The sequence below is a fragment of the Podarcis tiliguerta genome (assembly GCF_965153285.1).
Source record: "Podarcis tiliguerta genome assembly, chromosome: 7".
NCBI lineage: Eukaryota > Metazoa > Chordata > Lepidosauria > Squamata > Lacertidae > Podarcis > Podarcis tiliguerta.
Genome location: NC_139540.1, coordinates 77702235 through 77724634, shown reverse-complemented (window position 1 = coordinate 77724634; position 22400 = coordinate 77702235). Strand labels below are relative to the sequence as shown.

Below are 22400 nucleotides of genomic sequence, written 5' to 3'. Positions count from 1 at the left end.
GGGGATACAGAACTGTGTGTCCTTCCGTCACCACAGGAAGCATGAAACCTAAAAGATGAACTGAAGGCTTTCAGAAATCCAGGAAGGTATCAGATACAACAGCAGCTGCCCCGAGATATCTTGTTCATGGTAAGGTTTAATGAACCTTTCCAAAACCAAGCAAGAATAATTAGGTTGCCTCTCAAGCGTGGGCAAGTCTGTGCAGGCACAAATTAACTTATCTTCACGTTATTCAATACCCCTGCCCCAGATCACAGGGACAAGGAGGAAATTCTCTTTGGCAGTAAGCCAAAGACCAAAAAAATAAATAAAATTTTTAAAAAATCTACTGAACTTTATGGGTTTTAAAAATAAAAAGCGCTTATTCCTTGCAACAAATATCTAGTTAGGCCATGATAACATTTGTTTCAGAGCAAGTAGGCAAGCTATTGAAATTTGTTACAGACCAATTCAGGGTTGTTGTTTTTTTGCAATGATCTTTACGCCTCCTGTGCATGATCTCATATAGCTGCAGGCAGCATGGCAGTTTATGGAGCCCAACATTTCTAGGAATGTAAACATCAGGGTGTAAACATAAGGGACGCGGGTGGCGCTGTGGGTAAAACCTCAGTGCCTAGGACTTGCCGATCACATGGTCGGCGGTTCGAATCCCCGCAGCGGGGTGCGCTCCCGTCGTTCGGTCCCAGCACCTGCCAACCTAGCAGTTCGAAAGCACCCCTAAGTGCAAGTAGATAAATAGGGACCGCTCTGGCGGGAAGGTAAAAGACGTTCTGTGTGCTGCTATGGCTTGCCAGATGCAGCTTGTCACGCTGGCCACGTGACCCAGAAGTGTCTGCGGACAGCACTGGCTCCCGGCCTATAGAGTGAGATGAGCGCACAATCCTAGAGTCTGTCAAGACTGGCCCGTACGGGCAGGGGTACCTTTACCTTTACCTTTTTAAACATCAGGGTTTTTTAATATACTGAAGTTTCTAGTCCTGGAGAATGGTTAGAAGGCAGTTAAACAGGTCTGGCCTTAAGATCTTCCTAGATGGAAGGCAATAACAGGCCACTGCAAGGTCCTTGGAGGGAGAACCGTAATAAACAAAATGTTCGTGACAGTGACAGCACAGCTTATTAATTTCATGTGGCTAAAAAGTAGCGCATTGTTGTGATTCTACCCAGGATACATTTCTGACAGGACTCTTGGACTGCAATCCTATGCCCACTTATCCGTGGAAGTAAAGGTAAAGGACCCCTGGACGGTTAAGTCCAGTCAAAGGCGACTATGGGGTTGCGGCGCTCAACTCACTTTCAGGCCAAGGGAGCCGGCGTTTGTCCACAGACAGCTTTTCAGGTCAAGTGGCCAGCATGACTAAACTGCTTCTGGTGCAGCAGAACACCATGAGGGAAACCAGAGTACACGGAAATGCCATTTACCTTCCTGACACAGTGGTACCTATTTATCTACTTGCACTGGTGTGCTTTCAAACTGCTTAGGTTGGCAGGAGCTGGGACAGAGCAACGGGACCTCACCCGGTTGCGGGGATTCGAACTGCCGACCTTCTGATCGGCAAGCCCAAGAGGCTCAGTGGTTTAGACCACAGCCCCACTGAACTAAACGTGACTTACTTCTGAGTACAGGACTATATAGGATTCCACTGCCAGCGTTGCTCAAGTTGTCCCATCCTGATTTCAAACATTTCACCTCCAGCTCTAAACACTTCAACCCTAATTAGAAACTCTTCTAATTCTCTTTTGAGATGAATGGAACTTGCTAATCAGTGTTTTTTAGTTATCACAACCATTAGCAACGATTCTGCTGTACGGGTACATCATTGTATCAGCCAGATGAGAGCACATTCGAGGGGTGACTCTTCAGTTGTTCTGCCGCTGCTCACACAATTAAGAACCGCCAACAGAGCGAAATTAGCACGACTCTGGGAAGCCCAAAGGAAACATTCAAACTGACAAGTGTGTTAAACAGTCTGTTGCCAGCCAAAGCCTTGAGCTGCAGAGCTAATGGGGAAAGACAACGACAAAATTAAACTCAGGAGGCAAGATGATAATTAGGAGCAGAAACTCTCCCCCCCCCCCAGTCCCCGGTCCCCTGATTCAGCCACCGCAGCACATAACAAAAGACCTTCATCCTAAAAGAAACCCAGAATTATGCATTTTCTTGAAGAGCCCTGGTGCGTCCAAAATATGGCAACGGGAAAACAAAGCAACTGGCTATTTTAAGCTCTGGGATTTACGACCCTATGGGTCTCTCCACTGAATGTCCACAGTATAGTTTGTTCACTTTCACCTGCGGTTCACAGAATCATAGAGTTTGAAGGGAGCACGAGGGTCATTTAGTCCAACTCCTTGCAATGCAGGAATCTTTGGTCCAAAGTGGGACTCGAACCCAGAACCCTGAAATTAAGAGTCTCCCATTCTAATGACATGTAAATTGAAATATACTTGGAGTCGAGAGTGGATTTCATGCTCTTTATTCAGCTCATAGTGGTGAGGAGGAATGGAAGTTCCCCCAGAGTGTCTGCTTTATATACATTATTTACACAATGGGCCCCACGTGATTGGCTAATTCCGGGTTGCGGATCAGGCCAATCAGGTTGCGGATTCACTTCCACCTGGAGCTGGATTGGGTGGCTCCTGTGGACCAATCAGACTGCTGCATTCTGAATCCTATTGCTCTTGGACCAATCAGACTGCTGCTGCATTCTGAATCCTATTGTTCTAGGACCAATCAGACTGCTGCATTTTGGATCCTATTCAACTCAGTACATAACATAAATAAAAGTGTAGTGTTTGTTTGTTTATATGCCCTCCTGGTAACTGATACTAAATTTCTGGCCTCTTATTCAGCCACTGTGTGTTTGTGCCGTGAGGCAAAAGCCGCTTCTCAAAATCGACCAAATCCTTCGAAAATACCTACTAGCCAAAGTTGAAGAATCAGAGCAATACACTCAAGAGAAATGTTTCTTTCACACAGGGCAGGCAGAATAAACCATCTGCTCCACATTCTCACGCCCAGGCCTCCCGCTACTCACCAGGGAATAATAAAACCAACTTTAAGGTAGTTTACAGAATTAAACCTCACAAATGCAGACCACTCATTGCCCCTCCAGGCACGCAGCCAAAATTATGACACAGAACATAGCTCTTCCCATTTCTGGAACAGCAGACAAGAGCTTATCACATGCGCCCAGGAGGAAATGATACCAAACCAGAATGCCTCTTTTCTGACCAACTGCTAAATAACCCAGGCTGTGGTAGGAACAAAACGTTTTTAAAAGCTGAGAATAGATCAGTGATATCTCTAAATCATGTAATGTCTTCAAAAAGGGGGGATTTAGGAACAACCAGATCTCAGATACTGGTTTACACATGAAGTTGCTTTATATCCCTTTTTTAAAAAAAACAACAGCAACTGTGTCTAAATCATAACACAGCTGCACATGAAGTGAAGCTAAAACTATTCCAATGGCATACTTATTTCAGGGCTGTGACAAAATTTTGTTACGTTCGTGAAAAATACAAGGCCAGGGAGAAAAAAAGATTTTTTCTTTTCTTTTTATAAGGCGTAAATATATTTATACATGAAAACCTGCTTATAAATGGCATTTATTATGGTACACACGGTCCTCTCTTTTATTCTCACAATTATTCTCAGATTAGGCTGAGAGCATGTGATCTGGCAAAGGCAGCCGACTGGACCCTGGTAAAAAGTAAAGGTACCCCTGCCCGTACGGGCCAGTCTTGACAGACTCTAGGGTTGTGCGCCCATCTCACTTAAGAGGCCGGGGGCCAGCGCTGTCCAGAGACACTTCCGGGGCACGTGGCCAGCGTGACATCGCTGCTCTGGCGAGCCAGAGCCGCACACGGAAACGCCGTTTACCTTCCCACTAGTAAGCGGTCCCTATTTATCTACTTGCACCCGGGAGTGCTTTCGAACTGCTAGGTTGGCAGGCGCTGGGACCGAACAACGGGAGCGCACCCCGCCGCGGGGATTCGAACCGCCGACCTTTCGATCGGCAAGCCCTAGGCGCTGAGGCTTTTACCCACAGCGCCACCCGCGTCCCTTCAGATATTTTGGACTACAGCTCCTGTACAATGGGTGCGCTGGGGCTGATGGGAGTTGTAGTTCAAAACATATGGAGGGCAGCAGGTTGGGGCAGGCTGGGCTGAGGTCACCCACAAACATGATGGAGGATTGGAAATTTAAATCCAGCCAAACACACACCACACCACACCATATTAGCTCTCCAATCCCTTTGCTCAGCCAGTGCTTCATATCCAATCCGAACATGCAACCCCAATTCAGGTATTTCCCATTTACAGGCCCCTGTGGGAGGTCAGAACTCCCATAAAATGTACTCAGACTGCATCAGGTTCTGAACAGTTTATCTGCAAAATGCAGAGAAACTCCTGGCAACGGCTCGTGTTTTGCTGCTAATCAAAGGTACTCAACACTAAGGTAAAAGGTAAAGGACCGCTGGATGGTTAAGTCCCGTCAAAGGCGACTATGGGGTTGCGGCGCTCATCTCACTTTACTGGCCGAGGGAGCCGGCGTTTGTCCACAGACAGCTTTCCGGGTAATGTTGCCAGCATGACTAAACCGCTTCTGGTGCAATGGGACACTGTGACGGAAACCAGAGTGCACAGAAACACCGTTTACCTTCCCGCCAGAACGGTACCTATTTATCTACTTGCACTGACGTGCTTTCGAACTTCTAGGTTGGCAGGAGCAGGGACCAAGCAACAGGAGCTCACCCCGTCACGGGGATTCAAACCGCCAACCTCAGTGATTTAGACCACAGCTCCACCCACTCAACACTATCCTGCAGTTGCACACTGTTTCATAAATAAGAGTTTCAAAACTGTAATTCTGAAAGTTTGTCCACCATTACTAATCCTCCAACTGAGGAAACGACCCCACTCCCAAATGATTTCACTTTTCCCTACATTGCAATTTGAAAATCACCACTCCATTTAAACAAATAAGCAGACTGTAAAGAGTCTGCTTGCATCTTTATAATACAATGGCATCTTTATAATTATAGCACATGTAAATTTCCAATTCTACGTCTAACAGATCATTTATAGTCTAACATAAATTGTCTCTCTTTCTCCCTCATGCTTGCGCACACACACAGAAGTAAACTTCATACTTTGCCATGATTTAGCCTGGCATTCACTTTAATGAATAACGCCCTGAATATATAATGCTGATTTTGAATGGTTCTTTTTTAACCGCATCTTAGTATACTGACCCTTGACATTCTATTACCAAGCGTCTCTTTCCTCATACAGCCCCACGCGTCTAGAGTTCTTCAAGTGGTATTAATATTACCAAGAGTTAAATCTGTTACTTAGCTGCATACCTGATAGATTAAGTCTATGTTAAAAATCGAGGAAGTGCTCTGTTAATCTAAGCGCAGAGCACAGCAAGGGGAACATCAAACCACTCAAGATACAGAGCTGTTTGCCGTTACCCAGATTATCAAAAGTGAGAGAAAATGTTTGGGATGAGTTGAAAGATAGAGTCATCTGTGGGAATTGATTTACAATGGCTGCTCATAAACATCATAACACAACTTGGCATTTATCAAATGATGAATGTGTTTGGGTGGTGGACTCATATCCTTTGACTCAAAAACAACAGCAGGACCAATACTTCAGATCTTTCAAGCTTAATTTCAATTAGGGGAGGGGGCTCTGAGGGTCCCAGGGAAGGAAGGCCTCTGTGGGCACTATGTGTCTGTAGGCACCAAGCTGGCAACCCCTAGAATACGTGCAATATCTTCTTATTTCTTCTTTGGCAATCACTCGTAGCCGAGTAAGATTGTCTTCCATAAACATGGTTTTAAAAGTGAGTCCGTAAGTGACTGTGGAGGCCAGTTCTGGATCCACATGTTCTTCTACAGTGGGGACATAGCTTTCTGGGCGGGAGTTGATCAAGGTGAGGGTTTGCCAAGCGTGCCTTCCTCTTAGCGCATGTCTCCCTTTCGTCCTGAGTTCAAGCGTCTTCAAAACCCAATACACCTTTGGTAAAGGCTCTTCTCCAATCACTCACAGGCCAGTGTTTCCCAGTTGTCGGTCTTTATACTACATTTTTAAAGATTTGCCTTGAGAGGGTCTTTGAACCTCTTTTGTTGACCACCAGCATTACGCTTTCCATTTTAAAGTTTGGAATAGAGTAGTTGCTCTGGAAGACGATAATCAGGCATTCGCACAACATGACCAGTCCAACAAAGTTGATGTTGAAGAATCATCGCTTCAACACTGGTGATCTTTGCTTCTATAACATCCCCTAGTCAAACAGGCACAAAGCACTGTTAAGACCCTACCTGCCCACGGACTGTCTCGCCAGAGTGGTGCATGCTCTAGTTATCTCCTGCTTGGACTACTGCAATGTGCTCTACGTGGGGCTACCTTTGAAGGTGACCCGGAAACTGCAATTAATCCAGAATGCGGCAGCTAGACTGGTGACTGGGAGTGGCCGCCGGGACCACATAACACCGGTTCTGAGAGATCTGCATTGTCTCCCAGTATGTTTCCGAGCACAATTCAAAGTGTTGGTGCTGACCTTTAAAGCCCTAAACAGCCTGGGTCCTGTATACCTGAAGGAGCGTCTCCATCCCCATTGTTCAGCCCAGACACTGAGATCCAGCGCCGAGGGCCTTCTGGCGGTTCCCTCATTGTGAGAAGTAAGGTTGCAGGGAACCAGACAGAGGGCCTTCTCGGTAGTGGTGCCCACCCTGTGGAACACCCTCACTTCAGATGTGAAGGAAATAAGCAGCTATCCTATCTTTAAAAGACATATAAAGGCAGCCCTGATCAGGGAAGTTTTTAATATTTAACGCTGTACAGTTTTTAACACCTAATTGGGAGCCGCCCAGAGTGGCTGGGGAAACTCAGCCAGATGGGCGGGGTATAAATAATAAATTATTATTATTATATATTCTTTACTGAGAGCAAGGGAATGCACACTCCTCATCTGCTTTCAAACTTCAGTGATCAGCTGTGCGAAGCAGCCTCCTTTTCTGTATCCGGTTTGGCTGTGTTTCCAGGTGGCCTTGTTCTGCAGACCTCCTTTCTCTCCCCCCCCCCGCCCCCGCTTTGCAAGAAGCAGGCTGTCAGCATTTAACCTCATGACCTGTTGTGTTTCTGTAGTAGCTTTGTTTTACCGAACTCATGATTAATGCTACTTATAACTACTGGTTCATCTAATAACCCCATTCAGACAAAAGAATGATTCAGGTATGGTTCTTTAACAATAAAGCAATTATTGCTAAGTCCACTTGCTAAATTCCTCTACTGTATCATACCAGGAAAAAAGAAACCTCAACAAAACCTCTACCTACCTGACAAGGCAACCTCCCCTCCCCGATCCCAGTAAAACCTCCTGTTTCTCCTACATTCCTCTTGCTCTTTACAGATGCAGAGGGTGGGACAATGCATACCTAGAAAAGGTAACTGATACTTGGGAATGTTCATTGTAAACTACCCCCAGGGACAGGGGATTGTTTCTCCATCAACAACAAGAGGATTCCTGTGGTTGCAATAAGGTAGGGACCTAAGGTGAACAGAAGCTTCACACCTTGCAAGAATGCTTTCTTTTCCAGGGGATAAAACCCCATCCTAGGCAATTGCAGCTGCAAGGCTCAACTGCAAACAACTTCCACCCAGAAGGAAGGAACATGGGAGCTTTTATTTCACCGCATTTATTCAAACCTACCTCTCCTGCAAGAAGCCCAAGGTTATACGGTGGTACCTCGGGTTACATACGCTTCAGGTTACAGACTCTGCTAACCCAGAAATAGTACCTCAGGTTAAGAACTTTGCTTCAGGATGAGAACAGAAATCGTGCTCCGGCGGCGCAGCGGCAGCAGGAGGCCCCATTAGCTAAAGTGGTGCTTCAGGTTAAGAACAGACCTCCGGAACGAATTAAGTTCTTAACCCGAGGGACCACTGTACATGGCTTTCCCCCCTCTTATCCTAACAACAACCTTGTGGTACTGGGAGTTAGTGACTGCTTCAGGTCTAAGTAGGCATTTGAACCCTGAACTCCTAGTCAGGGGTCGGCAAGGTTTACCTCGCCTGGGCCGGTTCACTCCAGCAGAGATCCTTCTGTGGGCTAGATCGCATGTGCGCATGAGCACGCGCAGCCGCAATTTCCGGCGTCTGCGCAGACATGATTTCCGGGGTCTGAGCATGCGCAAACGCGGTCTCCAGCACCGTGGAAGCGAGTCCTCATGCTACGTCAGTTTAGCGCAGAATGCAGGGACTCGCCAAGCGGGCGGCTCGGGGGCCGGTTAAACGACCCCCATGGGCCGCTTGTGGCCCATGGGCCTTAGGTTGCCTACCCCTGTCCAAGATCCTAATCCAACACTCAACCATTTTATGCCAAATACCAGATATGATAATAATTGTCATGGTGATAGCTGGAATATCTAAGGGCACGTGTACTCCATCTTTAGTACAGTGGTGCCCCGCAAGACGAATGCCTCGCAAGACGGAAAAACCGCTAGACGAAAGGGTTTTCCGTTTTGGAGGTGCTTCGCAGGACGAATTTGCTATGGGCTTGCTTCGCAAGACGAAAATGTCTTGCGATTCCTGGGGGTTTTTTTTTCGCTCCCCACCCCCTTTTTCTAAGGCACTAAGCTTCTAATAGCCTTTTAGCAGCTAATCTGCTAATTCCTTAAGCCTTTAATAGCCGCTAATAGCTGCTAAACCGCTGATAGCGCTAATCCGCTAATAGGCTTGCTTCGCAAGACGAAAAAACCGCTAGACGAAGAGACTCACGGAACGGATTCTTTTCGTCTTGCGAGGCACCACTGTATATACAGAAAAGAGGGGTGCAGTATTTGTATGGTTGGTTCAAACACTGACAACCCCAGGAATGCAATGGGGCGTGCCTCCGCATAAGTCCACATTCACCACCACACACAGGAAATAAAATGTGACATAAGCGTATGCACAGTTCTGCATTTTGCCTAATTTCCACAGGCCTTCCACCTCCCGAAAGGGGAGGAGGGAAAGTTAAAATCAAACAAATCAGAAATCGTCTGCATGTATGTATCTCGGGTCACATTTAACTTCCTATACATGGTGGGAATACATGATTCTGAGTCCCAGTGATGTGGGGTGTGTTTTTTCTGGAAATGTTTAAATCTTAACATTTCCGAATACCCTATATAACTGTGATCCAGTACAGCATGTTTCTGTTGTAATGCCTGTAGTAAGTAAACACGCAAAAGTACACTGTAATGAGGTACAGTATATGGATCTCAAAAGCCCTTCTACCTATCAAAAGTAGTTAAACTGAAATATCTGATTATAGGGAGGAAATTCATAAAGTGCACTTAGTGTAGTTTAATTCAATGCTTTACTTGGAAATTATTACTTTGAAGTTATTATTTGAATATATTCAAACAAATTCAATTCTTTGCTTGGAATTTTTTTTTATTGGAATATTTATATCCAAGAATATCCAAATGCATGACAGCTCAATAGCATATACTTCCTTTGCAATGTTTGAATTTGGGGGTGGGGGGATAACATTAAGGCACTGAAAGCTATTAACGTAGTAATTTTAGCATACCCAAAGAGCTATGCATAATTGCTTCCTAGGGATAGTGACCTGAAACAAGTTAAAGTACAACTTTGAAATGGCCCAATCTTACTGGTACTGTATCCAATTATATTCCAATAAACGCTGTGAAACAATGCAGTTTTAGAAATGAGGTTTTTCTTTCCACTGAAAAATACATTAGTGGAAATGTTTCCACCTAGCATATCTGACCTTTCAACCTCTCGTGCCCAAACTGGAAGATGCCTTGAAAAATCAGCACTGTAGCCCTGATTTTGACTATAGCTTGTAAGAAATAATCACCATAGCAAAGCAATCAAGTCGTGTTAATATACCCATGGCAGCTGATATTGCCAAGATCATATTCCACCATATTCTAAACTAGATGGAGATTCTGCAGTTATGTCATTTCTAGAGGAAATACCTTGGAATAAGTGGAGATGGGAGAAGAGATCTACTAATGGAAATTCTTAAAGGTAAGACTAGAAACTTGAAGCTGATGCAGCCAAGGATTAAAAGCCAGCAACAAGAGTCAAAGCACGAGATAGGATCACAGCAACAGACGGAGGGGAGGTAATATGACAACAGTGATATTGTGAGAAGATCTAGGGGCAGATATAACAGGCAGGAAGGCTGACATAGTAATTTAGACAAAAGAGGACCAGGATGCACATAAGGTCTTTAACAACATATTCTGTAAGAAAATGGTAGATTTTGAACGTATTGAGGAGCACCTGAATGTGGAGGGAGAAAAATATTCTAAACATGGGAGATAATTATATATCTAACAGTGACAAATAAGTTGGGGAAAGATTTTGAGCTGAAAGCAGTCAGCCTTGCCACTTTAATCAAACACAGCTAGGAATCTGGGAGACACTGGGCCCAGCTAAGTGCTTGAACCCATGCTTCACATGCAGAAAGTCTCAGAAGAAGAAGAGTTTGGATTTGATATCCCACTTTATCACTACCCGAACGAGTCTCAAAGCAGCTAACATTCTCCTTTCCCTTCCTACCCCACAACAATCACTCTATGAGGTGAGTGGGGCTGAGAGACTTCAGAGAAGTGTGACTAGCCCAAGGTCACCCAGCAGCTGCATGTGGAGGAGCGGGGAAGCGAACCCAGTTCACCAGATTACGAGACTACCGCTCTTAACCACTACACCACATGGCTCTCAGGTTCAATCATCAGTTTTAAAAAAGGATCCAGTAGCAGGTCATGGAAAATCTTCTCTCTTCCTGGGACTCTGCGGAGCTGCAATCAGTCAGGGCAGACAATACTAGGCTAAATGGACCATGTTTGGTATGAGGTAAGAAATCAGCCCTGAGTGCTCACTGGAAGGACAGATCCTGAAGCTGAGGCTCCAATACTTTGGCCACCTTATGAGAAGAGAAGACTCCCTGGAAAAGACCCTGATGTTGGGAAAGATGGAGGGCACAAGGAGAAGGGGATGACAGAGGACGAGATGGTTGGATAGTGTTCTCGAAGCTACCAGCATGAGTTTGACCAAACTGCGGGAGGCAGTGGAGGACAGGAGTGCCTGGCGTGCTCTGGTCCATGGGGTCACGAAGAGTCGGACACGACTAAACAACAACAAAGCTCCCTTAACTGCACAGTCTCATTAGATCTGAAGCTATTCCTAATGCCACAACACTACCCAAAGTAAGAAAGGTGGAAGAACATATTCCTGTGGGCAACTACAAATGACTCACTATGGCAAGTGCTTGACTCAAGTCAAATGGACCAACAAGAGTTCAGCCCAGGGATGACAAGAAAGTTGATCTGCATTACAGATCATCGCTCTTGCCTATTCTTGGCCCAGTCACTAAGCATATTTCTGTGGGTTTTTCTAGAGTAAGTGATTTGGGGATGCCACAATTGCACCACAACCCACAACTCACTTAAGACATCCCACCTGCATTTAAACACTTTCCCTCCAAGAGAAATGAATGTGATCAAGCCAGTTTAAACGGGACACTAACCAAAATCAATAGCAATAGCAGGGGAAATCTCATATAAATACAGTGGTGCCCCGCAAGACGAATGCCTCGCAAGACGGAAAACCCGCAAGACGAAAGGGTTTTCCGTTTGCAGAGGCGCTTCGCAGGACGAATTTCCCTATGGGCTTGCTTCGCAAGACGAAAAATGACGAAAAATTTGAATTTTTTTTTGCTCCAAAACCCCTTATTTTGAATCGCTAAGCTGCTAAAAGCATTTTAGCAGCAAAACCGCTAATCCCCCACCCCTTAAAAAGCCGTTTTTAGCTCTTAAATCGCCAATAGCGCTAACAGCGCTACTCCGTCGATGGGCTTGCTTCGCAAGACGAAAAAACCGCAAGACGAAAAGACCCACGGAACGGATTCTTTTCGTCTTGCGAGGCACCACTGTATTATTCATTGCTACCATATAAAGCTCAGCAAGAACCACCTGATACTGCACATTTCCTCAGAAGTGAATCCAATGGAGTTCAACGGAACTAACTCCGGGGTATGTGCTTCTAGACTGTGCTTTGCCACTCTATGTACTAATGCAAACTAGAGTCTTCTTCTTCTATGTTTATGTAGCCAAACTGCACTACCAATACACAAGAGAAATACAGAGAGAGAGACTCAAGGTAGCCCATAATTACTCAATGGCACGAAATGTTAAGTGAGTGGGAGGAGACAAAAACATGACAACTACTGGAACAGAGCGGAGCAGCTGGAACAGGAGGACAGAGAAACATTGTCTGATAGAGTTTTAAAAATATTTACATTGATTAGTGTGGTTTAGTTGTGTCTGTTTCCATTCATGATGTGAGCCATCTTAGGTCCTGTACTAGGAGAACGGAGGGGTATACATAATAATGACGATAAATTCATAGACCCACAAGAGTTTGCTCTACTGCTCCACCAAAGTGCCTGATCTCTAAGTAGGGCTGAGTCAAAAATTCCCAGGTCAACTTTCCAAACATTAATGAAGCTTCAAAACTCCCCAATCATCTTTTGTCACTGCCACCTCTGTTTGCTGCCCTCATCGAGAAAGTGGTCTTGTGTCCATGAAAACTATTGCCATAATATATTTGTTCGTCTTTAGGGTGCCACAAGACTAATTTGTTCATAGGCACAGTGTCTCGCACTGTCACAAGACACCATTTCCTCCCCACAAGATAGCAAACGATGTGCAAGAAGCATTGTTCTCACTCCTATTTTGCTTTGTGGTGACAAAAAAGAGGATATGCACATTAGGGAAAGAGGGAGCATTTCAGTTCAGTCCAAACTCTAGCCGCCAGCAAGCATGGTGTACAGGAAACTCCCCATTTCCACAGGGAGGCTGTCGCACATCAATTGGACGCGCCTGAACAATTGGTCGCCACCTGTATATGCTACTCATTTAATCTTGGCTAAATATTCCAGGGACGCGGGTGGCCCTGTGGGTTAAACCACAGAGCCTAGGACTTGCCGATCACAAGGTCGGCGGTTCGAATCCCCGCAACTGAGTGAGCTCCTGTTGCTCGATCCCTGCTCCTGCCAACCTAGCAGTTCAAAAGCACGTCAAAGTGCAAGTAGATCAATAGGTACCGCTCTGGCGGGAAGGTAAATGGCGTTTCCGTGTGCTGCTCTGGTACGCCAGAAGCGGCTTAGTCATGCTGGCCACATGACCCGGAAGCTGTACGCCGGCTCCCTCGGCCAATAAAGCGAGATGAGTGCCGCAACCCCAGAGTTGGTCACGACTGGACCTAATGGTCAGGGGTCCCTTTACCTTTACTTTAAGTATTCCAAAGTTTTCAGAAGAAAATGTTTTGGTCCAATGCATGGTAAAAGATCTCTTTGGCCCATTATTGGGTCTGGAATTCTGTGAGTGACTGCCTGTGCATCAATACACATCTAAGTAGTGTATACTTTAAGCCAGGGATGGAAAGAGGTTCTGAACTGCAAGTTCTCATCGTCCCTGATCATTAGCCGTGATGGTTGGGGCTGAGGGAAGTAGGTACCCAACAACTTCCAGAGGGTCACAAGTTGACCACCCCAATTTAAACCATTTTTAACTTTATGGGAATTACTGGGAAAGGTTTGCATGTAACTCAATCCTGTGCTTATTTACTCAGAAAGACTTAGAATTACAGCTTCCAGCTGTTTACAACTTACAAACTAAGGTAATACTTAGAAACAAGACTAAATGGATTCTTTCCTAAAGTTGGGTTTTGCATATACAGTGATACCTCGGGTTACATATGCTTCAGGTTACATACGCTTCAGGTTACAGACTCCGCTAACCCAGAAATAGTGCTTCAGGTTAATAACTTTGCTTCAGAACAGAAATCGTGCTCTGGCGGCACAGCAGCAGCAGGAGGCCCCATTAGCTAAAGTGGTGCTTCAGGTTAAGAACAGTCTCAGGTTAAGTACGGACCTCCGGAACGAATTAAGTACTTAACCCGAGGTACCACTATACTTTGTTTCTGTTATTTCCAGCTGTCCTACCTTTTTTTAAGGTCAACCTCAAAACTATTGGATATTTGGCCTCCATTCTCACCAACCTAGGCTGTAACTTCACGCTGCAGACCACATTGCACAATGTAAATGGTTTCAATGGATGGGATTCTACTGACTTGTTCTGTCAGCGCAACGATTTCTGCTTCCACAAGGGAACTCCCTCCCACATCTGATCTGGTTTTCTGCTACCCACCCCCTCCAGAGCAGATTTGGGCAGGATTTAGAGTGCGTGTAGGAAGAGGACACAGGGAAATGCCATTGTGCAAGCAGAAATATTTGCACTAAAGGGCTGGTTGGATAGCACCCAATATTCCTGCCGCATGGTTGCCTATGGAAATTGAGACTCACCATCAGATGATCAAGCAAAGTACGGTAGCTTTTCAAAGCAAGTTGGTACGGTAATTCTCCTGGTAATGAGCCACAAATTAGTAATGGGAATTTGTATGGGCAGAGAGGACAGTTAAAAAAATATATGGGCTAGTAATTTTGTGGGCTTCTTTTCTAAACAATAAACCTGTATTTACCAAACTGGTTGCTCCGCAGATATTTTTGACCCCAGCCATGATGGCCAATGGTCAAAATTTTGGGAACTGTAATCAAGGAACACCTGGAGGGGACCAGTTTGCAGTCAACAAATTTAGACAGAAGTTGATAACACTCCAGTTTACAAAGCAGCATCACTCTGAGTAACTTTGTTCGCAACAAACCATGTACAATGCAATCCTATACTGTTCATTTCCATAAGCATTGATTAGTTACAACGTTGTCAGCAGTCTCTTATGTGCACACGGTTCTGCAAAGCTTTTAAAAGCAATACATTCACTAAGAATGTCAAAAATGATGTTTCCAAGTATGGTTCCGTTACTGTTTTGCTCCGATTTCCCACTCTTTCTGGCTGCCAAAGTGAGATATTTGAAATTCCCTGAACACCCACAGACATAACATTCTACAAAATTAATGGTGCGGTTTAACAATGCTCTCCTGCTCAAGTGGACTAGCAGGAAAGGGATTGGTCCGCAGTAAGCAGACCTAGCTGTTTTCTAAGGTTGATACCACTGGACACAACCCGCCAGGGTGCTCAACAGAACATTTCCACAGCACAAGAGCAAGAAGATGCCTCCTCCTTCTTTTCCATTGTTGTTGTGCAAGTGAATTTCTTAGTGCATACTTTTACTCGGGAATAAGTTTTGCTCTTTTCAGACGCACTTGTTTTAAGTAGGGGGTAACGGCTTGCTCGTACACCCTTCCTCTGTTGAAGAACTTGGTCCTAACTTCAAATAAAGCACGGCATTCCTTAATCTGGAGCCATTGCGGTAAAGCGCACGGGGCGATCATGGGAGTAAATACACCTACGGAAGTTCTATGGCACTATTTGTGGAGCACTTGGGCGCTGAAGTGGCTCGTGCACCGCATTTGTCCTTGCTGAAATTCCTGCCCTGCAGCCTTGCAGGCAGCCTACAAGGGATACGTGCTGCACATCGTTCTCGGATAAGGTAACACAGCCATGCAATATTAACTCTACAACACACACACACACACAACCGGTCGTGCAAAAACTTCGCTACGAAGTGCAAGGCTGCGCTGAACGCCGCTGCTAATCCTCCGGAAGTTAGTCGAAACTCTCTCTTTTTTTTAAAGTCCTGCACAGCTAGCGATGGATCTAACGAAGTCCTGGGCCCCAGAAAAGCGGAAAACACAAAGAAAAAGCACAACAAAGGCCGGGCTGGGATTCCAAAAGGTTTCCCCCTCTGAGCGCAAAACTCTATTTCAGTCGGATGTTGTTGTTTTTTTAAAAAGGGGGGCGCCTTCATTTATTTATTTATTTAAAAAAGGTCTCGATTTAGCCGAGCGGCTCCGGTGCGGACAAACCGATGTTCCGAATCGCGCTCTTTGCAGTTTCTTGGCCGGGAGAGGAAAAGGAGGAAATCGGGGGAGGCGGGGGGGGGGGGAGAGAGAGAGATCGTCAAATCGGGAGGGTTTTTGCAAGCAAGGCATGCATTTATGCATGCTTTATGCAAACACCCTCCCTCCAAAAAAACCCCAAAACCACCACCACCAAACCCCCAACACCTTAAAACTCTACCCGGGAAAGCGATGGCTAAGCAGCGGGCGAAAGTAGAAACGGGGACTTCTGCGCGCGCCAAGCCCGCCCTGGGGGAGGCGGCCCCGATTCGGAGCGGCTCCGGATTGCATTCGTATCAAATCAGGAGCGGGGGTGCGGGGGGGGGGTGTTGAGGAGGAAAGCAGCGAGAGGGGATCCCGGCAGAAAGGACGGAGCGCGCGCCCGCCCGCCCGCGAGTAGCTTGCTACCTGCGCCACGAGCGGCACCAGCGTCTGCTCCACGGAGCGCGAGCGGATCTGCAGCCCCGGCAGCGGCTCCCATCCCAAAGCCGTGGCGAGAGCCGCGCCGGGCGGCGAGCGCGGCCACGACACTCCGCTGCCGCCGGGGAACGCGGCCATTGCTCCGGAGCCGCGCAGCTCGCTCCTCGTCGGCTCTCCCGCCTGGGAGAGGAGGAGCAGGAGGTGTCGGCGGCGGCTGGAGCTCTCCGGCTCCGGCGCGCTCCTCCCCTGTCTCCTCCTCATCGCCTTCCCGCCTTCTGCCCTGGGAAATGGCAGCCGCCGAGCTTGAGGTCCCCCCTCCTCCTCCTCGCAGCGCATATAACTCCTCTCCAGCCGAAAAGCCCCGGTGCCCCCGCCCTCCAGCCCGCCCAGTTTTCGGCCACACACGCGTGTCATCGCATCCCGACGACTGGTAGTGCTGGTTATTTGCGCGCGGGGGAGCGAGCGAATCGTCGCCACGGGCAAGGGCTTCTTCTCCCTTTAGGGCACTTCCATTACTCATTTTCCCTTCAGTTAGTTCGCACACTGGCGAGTCGTCAAGATGGCAGTGTAAACATTACATTCAGTTTCTTCTTCTTCTTCTGCCGTTGGGCACCCCCAAAAGCAAAGTAAGCCGGTCGTGTTGGTCCATGAGAAAAAAAGGGGGGAAATGTATATAATCTGGCAAGGCCAGTTTTGATCCACCCAAAACTGCCTTGTCAGACGCTGAGATCATTAGCTTTTAACACGGGTTAGATGGGTGCCTAACTGCAAAGAGCCTTGTGGCACCTTAAAAACCAGCTCATTTGTTACGGCATGAGGTTTCTGTGTCTTTCACTTCATCAGATCTATCTGGCGAATACTCAGTAAACTTAAAAGTAGCCATCCTGGAGCAAATCCATTTCAAAGGGAGGCTGTCAAGCGAAACCTGCTTGATAACAATGCATCAAGAATTCCAGTGCTATCACTTGTGGATTGAAGGCACACAAGGGATTTCTATGTGTTGTTTCTTGATTTAGCAGTGCCAGGATGTCTCTGCCATCAAGCCAACTGCTTTGTGAATTTCCATAATTTAGGGTTACGTCCATCATCGTAAGCAGTGCTTCTTTCCAGGGGTACGCAGGGAATCTTAAGTTTGGCCTCATTGAGGGGCAGTATTTCAATATAAGTAGGAAAATGATAGTACCCCTAAACATTTTTTTTTAAGAAAAAAAAGCACTGATCATAAGTGTCTGTTACTTTGCTGCATTTAATTTCCTTCTATCCTAACTTCTTACAATCCCTCCCTCTAACCATGTACCTGCAACTCAGGATTAACACTTTATGCATTTAATTAAGTGGATTACAATCCACTTAATTAGTGGATTAAATGTCATCAAACATTTGTTAGCCTCCAAGGACTCTGCAGTTTTGCTGTAAAAACAACAACTAGCGTGACTATTTCTGTATGTACGATTGAGATGGAAGATAAATCTTATGCAGTATTTTTATCCCAACTTCTTCCAAGGAGAGCTGGGTGACACACAGGGTCTCTCTCCTGTTTTTCCCTCACAATCATAAAATTGTAGAATCCTAGAATTGCAGTGTTGGAAGGACATCTAGTCCAACCCTCTGCAATGCAGAAATCTCAACTAAATCATACATGGCAGATTACCATCCAAACACTTCTTAATAACCTCCAATGAAGAAGAGTCCACCACTCTCGAACGGCTTTTACTTTCAGCAAGTTCTCTTTGTTAAGTTTATAGTTGCCACAATCTAGTGGGTTTAATCATCCTGAACTATGTGGTGGATTCTGAGTAATGGTATCATACCCTAGGGTAGGAGCTAAATGGCACCTTAAACCGAGGTTTAATGAACACTAGGAGCTAAATGGCACCTTAAACCTAGGTTATGGGTGCAACAGTAGAATGTCTAGGCATGCTTTTTTAATAACAAGAACGCAAAGCTGAAAATGAATGAACTGCAGCTAAAATCCTATATTCATTTTTCACATTGACTAGTCCTCATCTGAAGACTGCAAAAAACAAAGCCATGCTTCCCCTGCCTCCCCCCCCCCCCATAGTCTTAAGAAGGTTTCTTCTCCAGTCTTCAGAGAGGAGCTGGAAGTGGGGAGGCAGAAAAAGGTACCCCTTTCCTTCCACTCTGCAGTTTTAATCCGAAATCTTAGGCACAGTACTGCACCCAGAGCTCAGAAACGGCTCACGCTAATGAAATTCCGTGTCGCAAAACGCGCCTAGAACAATGGGAGTTTCAAACACTGTGACACTCCTGTTTTCATACCAAGGAAAATTGCCAAAACGCCTCTACCTAGTGCTGTTGGTTCTTTTCCTCATGCTGTATACTGCATTAATTTCCTCTCCGATGGCCTGTCCTGTGCTGATTTAATGCAGAGAGCATTTGTTTGCCTTTTGTCACAGACTGATTCGAAAAACATAGCTGTATTATAACATGGTATGACACTTAGGAGTTCGACATGAGCCTCATCAATGCAGCTGCTGAAATGGCAGGCTGTGTGCTATTTGGCATCTTAATGTTCGTGCACATGGATTAATTCATTCATTTAATATATTTGCTCTTTTTCTTTTCGACCAGTGAGGCTCCCAAAGCAGATAACAGGAAAAAAAATAAAGCCACGATTCTACAATAAAACTACAGAACAGAAGACAGCAGTAGAGCAGGTAAATTTTCAGTGAAATGGATAAATATAAAAGTTTTCACCAGGTACCAAAACAACAACAAATGACAGTCAGTCAGTGGAATGTACACCTTCGTATAAAGGTATTATCAAGTGGGAAAGCTCTCTACTGTCAGTTCTTTGCAGTCACTGCTGCAAAGAAGGGCCTCTGAGGATAATCTTAATAGCTGAGGCTTGATTCACAATGGGAAACAATGGTCCTTCATACAACTGGCTCCCTTTCAGGTCGCGAAAGGTTAAAACCAGATGTTTGAAATGTATTTAGAAATGGACAGGTATCTGGTGGAGTTCTTTAAAAATTGGTGAAATGTGTTCCCTGTGCCTTGTCCTAGTCTGGAATTCAGACGCTGACTTCCAAGGCAGATTTCAGAGGTAGCTGCAATCATAAAGCATTGAGTACAGTGGCACCTCGAGTTAAGAACTTCATTCATTCTTAACCTGAAACTGTTCTTAACCACTTTAGCTAATGGGGCCTCCTGCTGCCGCCGTGCAATTTCTGTTCTCATCCTGAAGCAAAATTCCTAACCCAAGGTACTGTTTCTAGGTCAGTGAAGTCTCTAACCTGAAGCGTCTGTAACCCAAGGTACCACTGTAATCCAAACAAGATCGGTGAAAAGTGTTTTGTGTTACAGGGACTACTTGGGCTTCCAAGGGCAAGGTCAGCAGGTCATATAGGAACACACATAATACCCATCAGCCTCCTTAATTCTGGGGAGTGCAACCCCACCTACAGGACCAAGATTTCCTGAACATCTCCCCAACACAAAGGAAAGCTGAACGATACAGAACAGCTCTGCTGGATAGTACTGCAAGGATGCAGTGGCGGCTCAGAGCAGACAAACTAGTGGGGAGAGATGTTGTAAGCAATCGTGTCAACCACATCTAATAGAGCAACAACCTTGGTGGCACCAAAAATTACCCATCTGATCTGATTATTCAATGCGCCTTTCTCACAGGTAAGTGTGCATAGGGCAGCAGCCTTAGGATCAGGTCCTTCGAGAACATTTTATGGGGGTGAATTGTTCTGAAATAAAAACAGCTGCTACAGCTACTATTAAATTTTTATTTGGTGTGCTAGAAAGCTGTTGCAGGGAAGTGACTCAAGAGGGTTTATTGTTCCCGGCACTTGGGGTGGGGAGGACTTTTGATATAAATGCCTGGTAAACTAACAGCCAATTATTTCGAAGTACCGCTAGTTAGAATAGGATGGCTTGAGATGCTTAAAGTTATGTGGTGTCAGGTATTTTTTAAGGGCAACAACTGTAGCACTGGGAGAGGAGGTTGGTGCTTACACCAGAAGTAAAGCAGGGACTTCTAACTAAGGTAGTTCAAACAGGTACATAAGTTCATCACTTGGAGACTGGAGCATTGTGGTCACTTTGTAGGACTGAACGAACTTTACCAGATCAAACAGCATGCCTAGAACTCTGATACAGTGCTTTCGAACAGAGTCCATTCACACATTCAGCTGCCAGTCATCAAATGGTGAAAGAGTTAAATGATATGCAAGCATGTGTGAAGGGGTCATCAGTACCTGTTTCTGTCTATGATATTTTATCTCCCTGGCAGAAACACCATTTCAAGTTTCAGTCGACAGTCCTGCACTTGGATGGAAAATGTGGGGGTATTTCAAGAGCGCTTGCCTTTTAATGCCTTGCAAAACATATAATCACATTGTCTTGCAAGGCTTCCTAAATGGCACTCCTGCTAAGTAGGGAAAGCAAAAGCGCCTCTCTTCACACTGCCTGTATATCACATGATTTCTCTGTCCCTTTGATTACTCAGGGACTAATAACACCTTAAGGGTGTAATGGGGTATTTGGGGAGGGGTAGAACCTCTGGTTGGGGGACACATTATGCTCCTTCTGGGGTAGTTTTTCCACCTTTGGTCCCTAACCTGCACTCAGCTCTCACATATGGCTTTGACTGGCCAGCTAAACCTGGTGAGGGTAGCTGATGGGTCTCAAACCCTCGGTGTGTTAGGGACTTCCCCTGCATGTGAAGACAGGCCATGGCGGATTGCAAGGACGAGACCAATAGTGGGTCCAACAGTCAAGAAGCCGGTTTCTGCCCGTGCTTTAGAGGGGGCTGATGGGGCTTGTCAGCCTGGGAAGGTAGATCTAGGGGAAGGAAGACTCTGATCCTAAACCTCCGCTGCCTTGTGGGACACCTGTGGGAGAAGAAAAGGCTATGGATTAAGCCCTACACAAATCCAGAGTGGAGTACCTAAAATGGTTGGATGGCACCTTGTATGCACCCTGGCAATTCCTGAAGCCAAGCTGGTGCCAAAGGTATTGCTCTGTTTTCCTTTGGACCACATCAGCAAGGCCAAAAGGAGGGTCTTGTTGTCTAGGCAAGGCTTTTGGTCTGGGGTCACTTCGGTGCTGCCAAGGCAGCGGTTTGGCTTCACCCCTAGAGGTGCACTCCATTGAGAGAGAGGCAGTGGGCTGTAGTGAGGAGAAGGGCCCCGCAACCTTTATTTATAAAGTGTCTGTACTCTCACAGCATGGACAACTCCTGAAACCCAGTCTATAAACAACTGGCACACAACGCAGCGGGTTTGTCTTGAAACCATCTCTCCTCTTCCATTTGCTTTTGGAGTCAGTTCAGAAAGCATTCTCTTTTGTTATCAAGATCAGTTCAGGCAGGGCTTGCAGACACCAACGTTATTAAAGTCACAGACACTGCTAGCTGTGACGACATCATTGTTGTCTCCAGGTCAGACTGATGGTTTTTCATTAGTGATTAGATCTCCTCTGGTACAAACGAATGCACACTCCGCTGTGCTCAGAGACTCATCTGCACTCTCTGATATTAGGTGATTTTATATGAGTGATAATATTTCAAATGTTGTTGTCTTTTTCTTTAGGAACCTTGATGAAACTCCTCTAGTTACTGTCAAACTATCATAGAAAACACTGTTAAGAATGATAAAATACAGCATTCTGCACATACGTAGTGAATCGCCCAGAGTCCTGCTTTATTTGTTTTTAGATGCTCTTATATTGCTGTTTTGTTGCTTTTAGTTTGTATTTTTGCTTTAATGATATCGGGGGGGGGGGGGGGTTTCTGTCGTACACTACCTAGAGATTTTCAAATATTAAGCGGTTTATAAAGTTGTTTTAGTTAATTCCATAGAAATGTCAGGTTGCATTGCATTGCATTGCATGGAAGTCCTTTGCATCTTAAAACAGTTGACAACCCCAATTAATTCATGATATTCTCTGCTCAATGCCAAATGGTTTGTTACTGATTAAGAATGTTTTAAACTGTTTTTAGCTGGTTTTTTAATGATGCTTTAAAACTGTTTTTAGTTGTGTGTTTGGGGCTGTGGTC

At 45.6% G+C, this 22400-nt stretch overlaps 1 protein-coding gene and 1 long non-coding RNA gene across 3 annotated transcripts in view; one reads left to right on the top strand and one right to left on the bottom strand.

Annotated features, from left to right (window-relative positions):
• The window catches only part of CTNNAL1 (catenin alpha like 1), a 65173-nt gene extending 48263 nt beyond the window's left edge, over positions 1-16910 (bottom strand). For both annotated transcript variants that reach the window (XM_083449357.1, XM_083449356.1), the window contains exon 1: positions 16358-16910. In XM_083449357.1, the coding sequence (XP_083305483.1) occupies positions 16358-16783 (426 nt within the window). In that variant the 5' untranslated portion in view covers positions 16784-16910. The remainder of the gene's footprint in view (positions 1-16357) is intronic.
• Positions 16911-16912: 2 nt separating this feature from the next.
• On the top strand, positions 16913-22386 carry LOC310681690. Its single transcript, XR_014513514.1, has 3 exons — positions 16913-16995; positions 18962-19047; positions 19798-22386. It is a non-coding gene; the product is annotated as an uncharacterized lncRNA (long non-coding RNA).
• Positions 22387-22400: the final 14 nt, after the last annotated feature.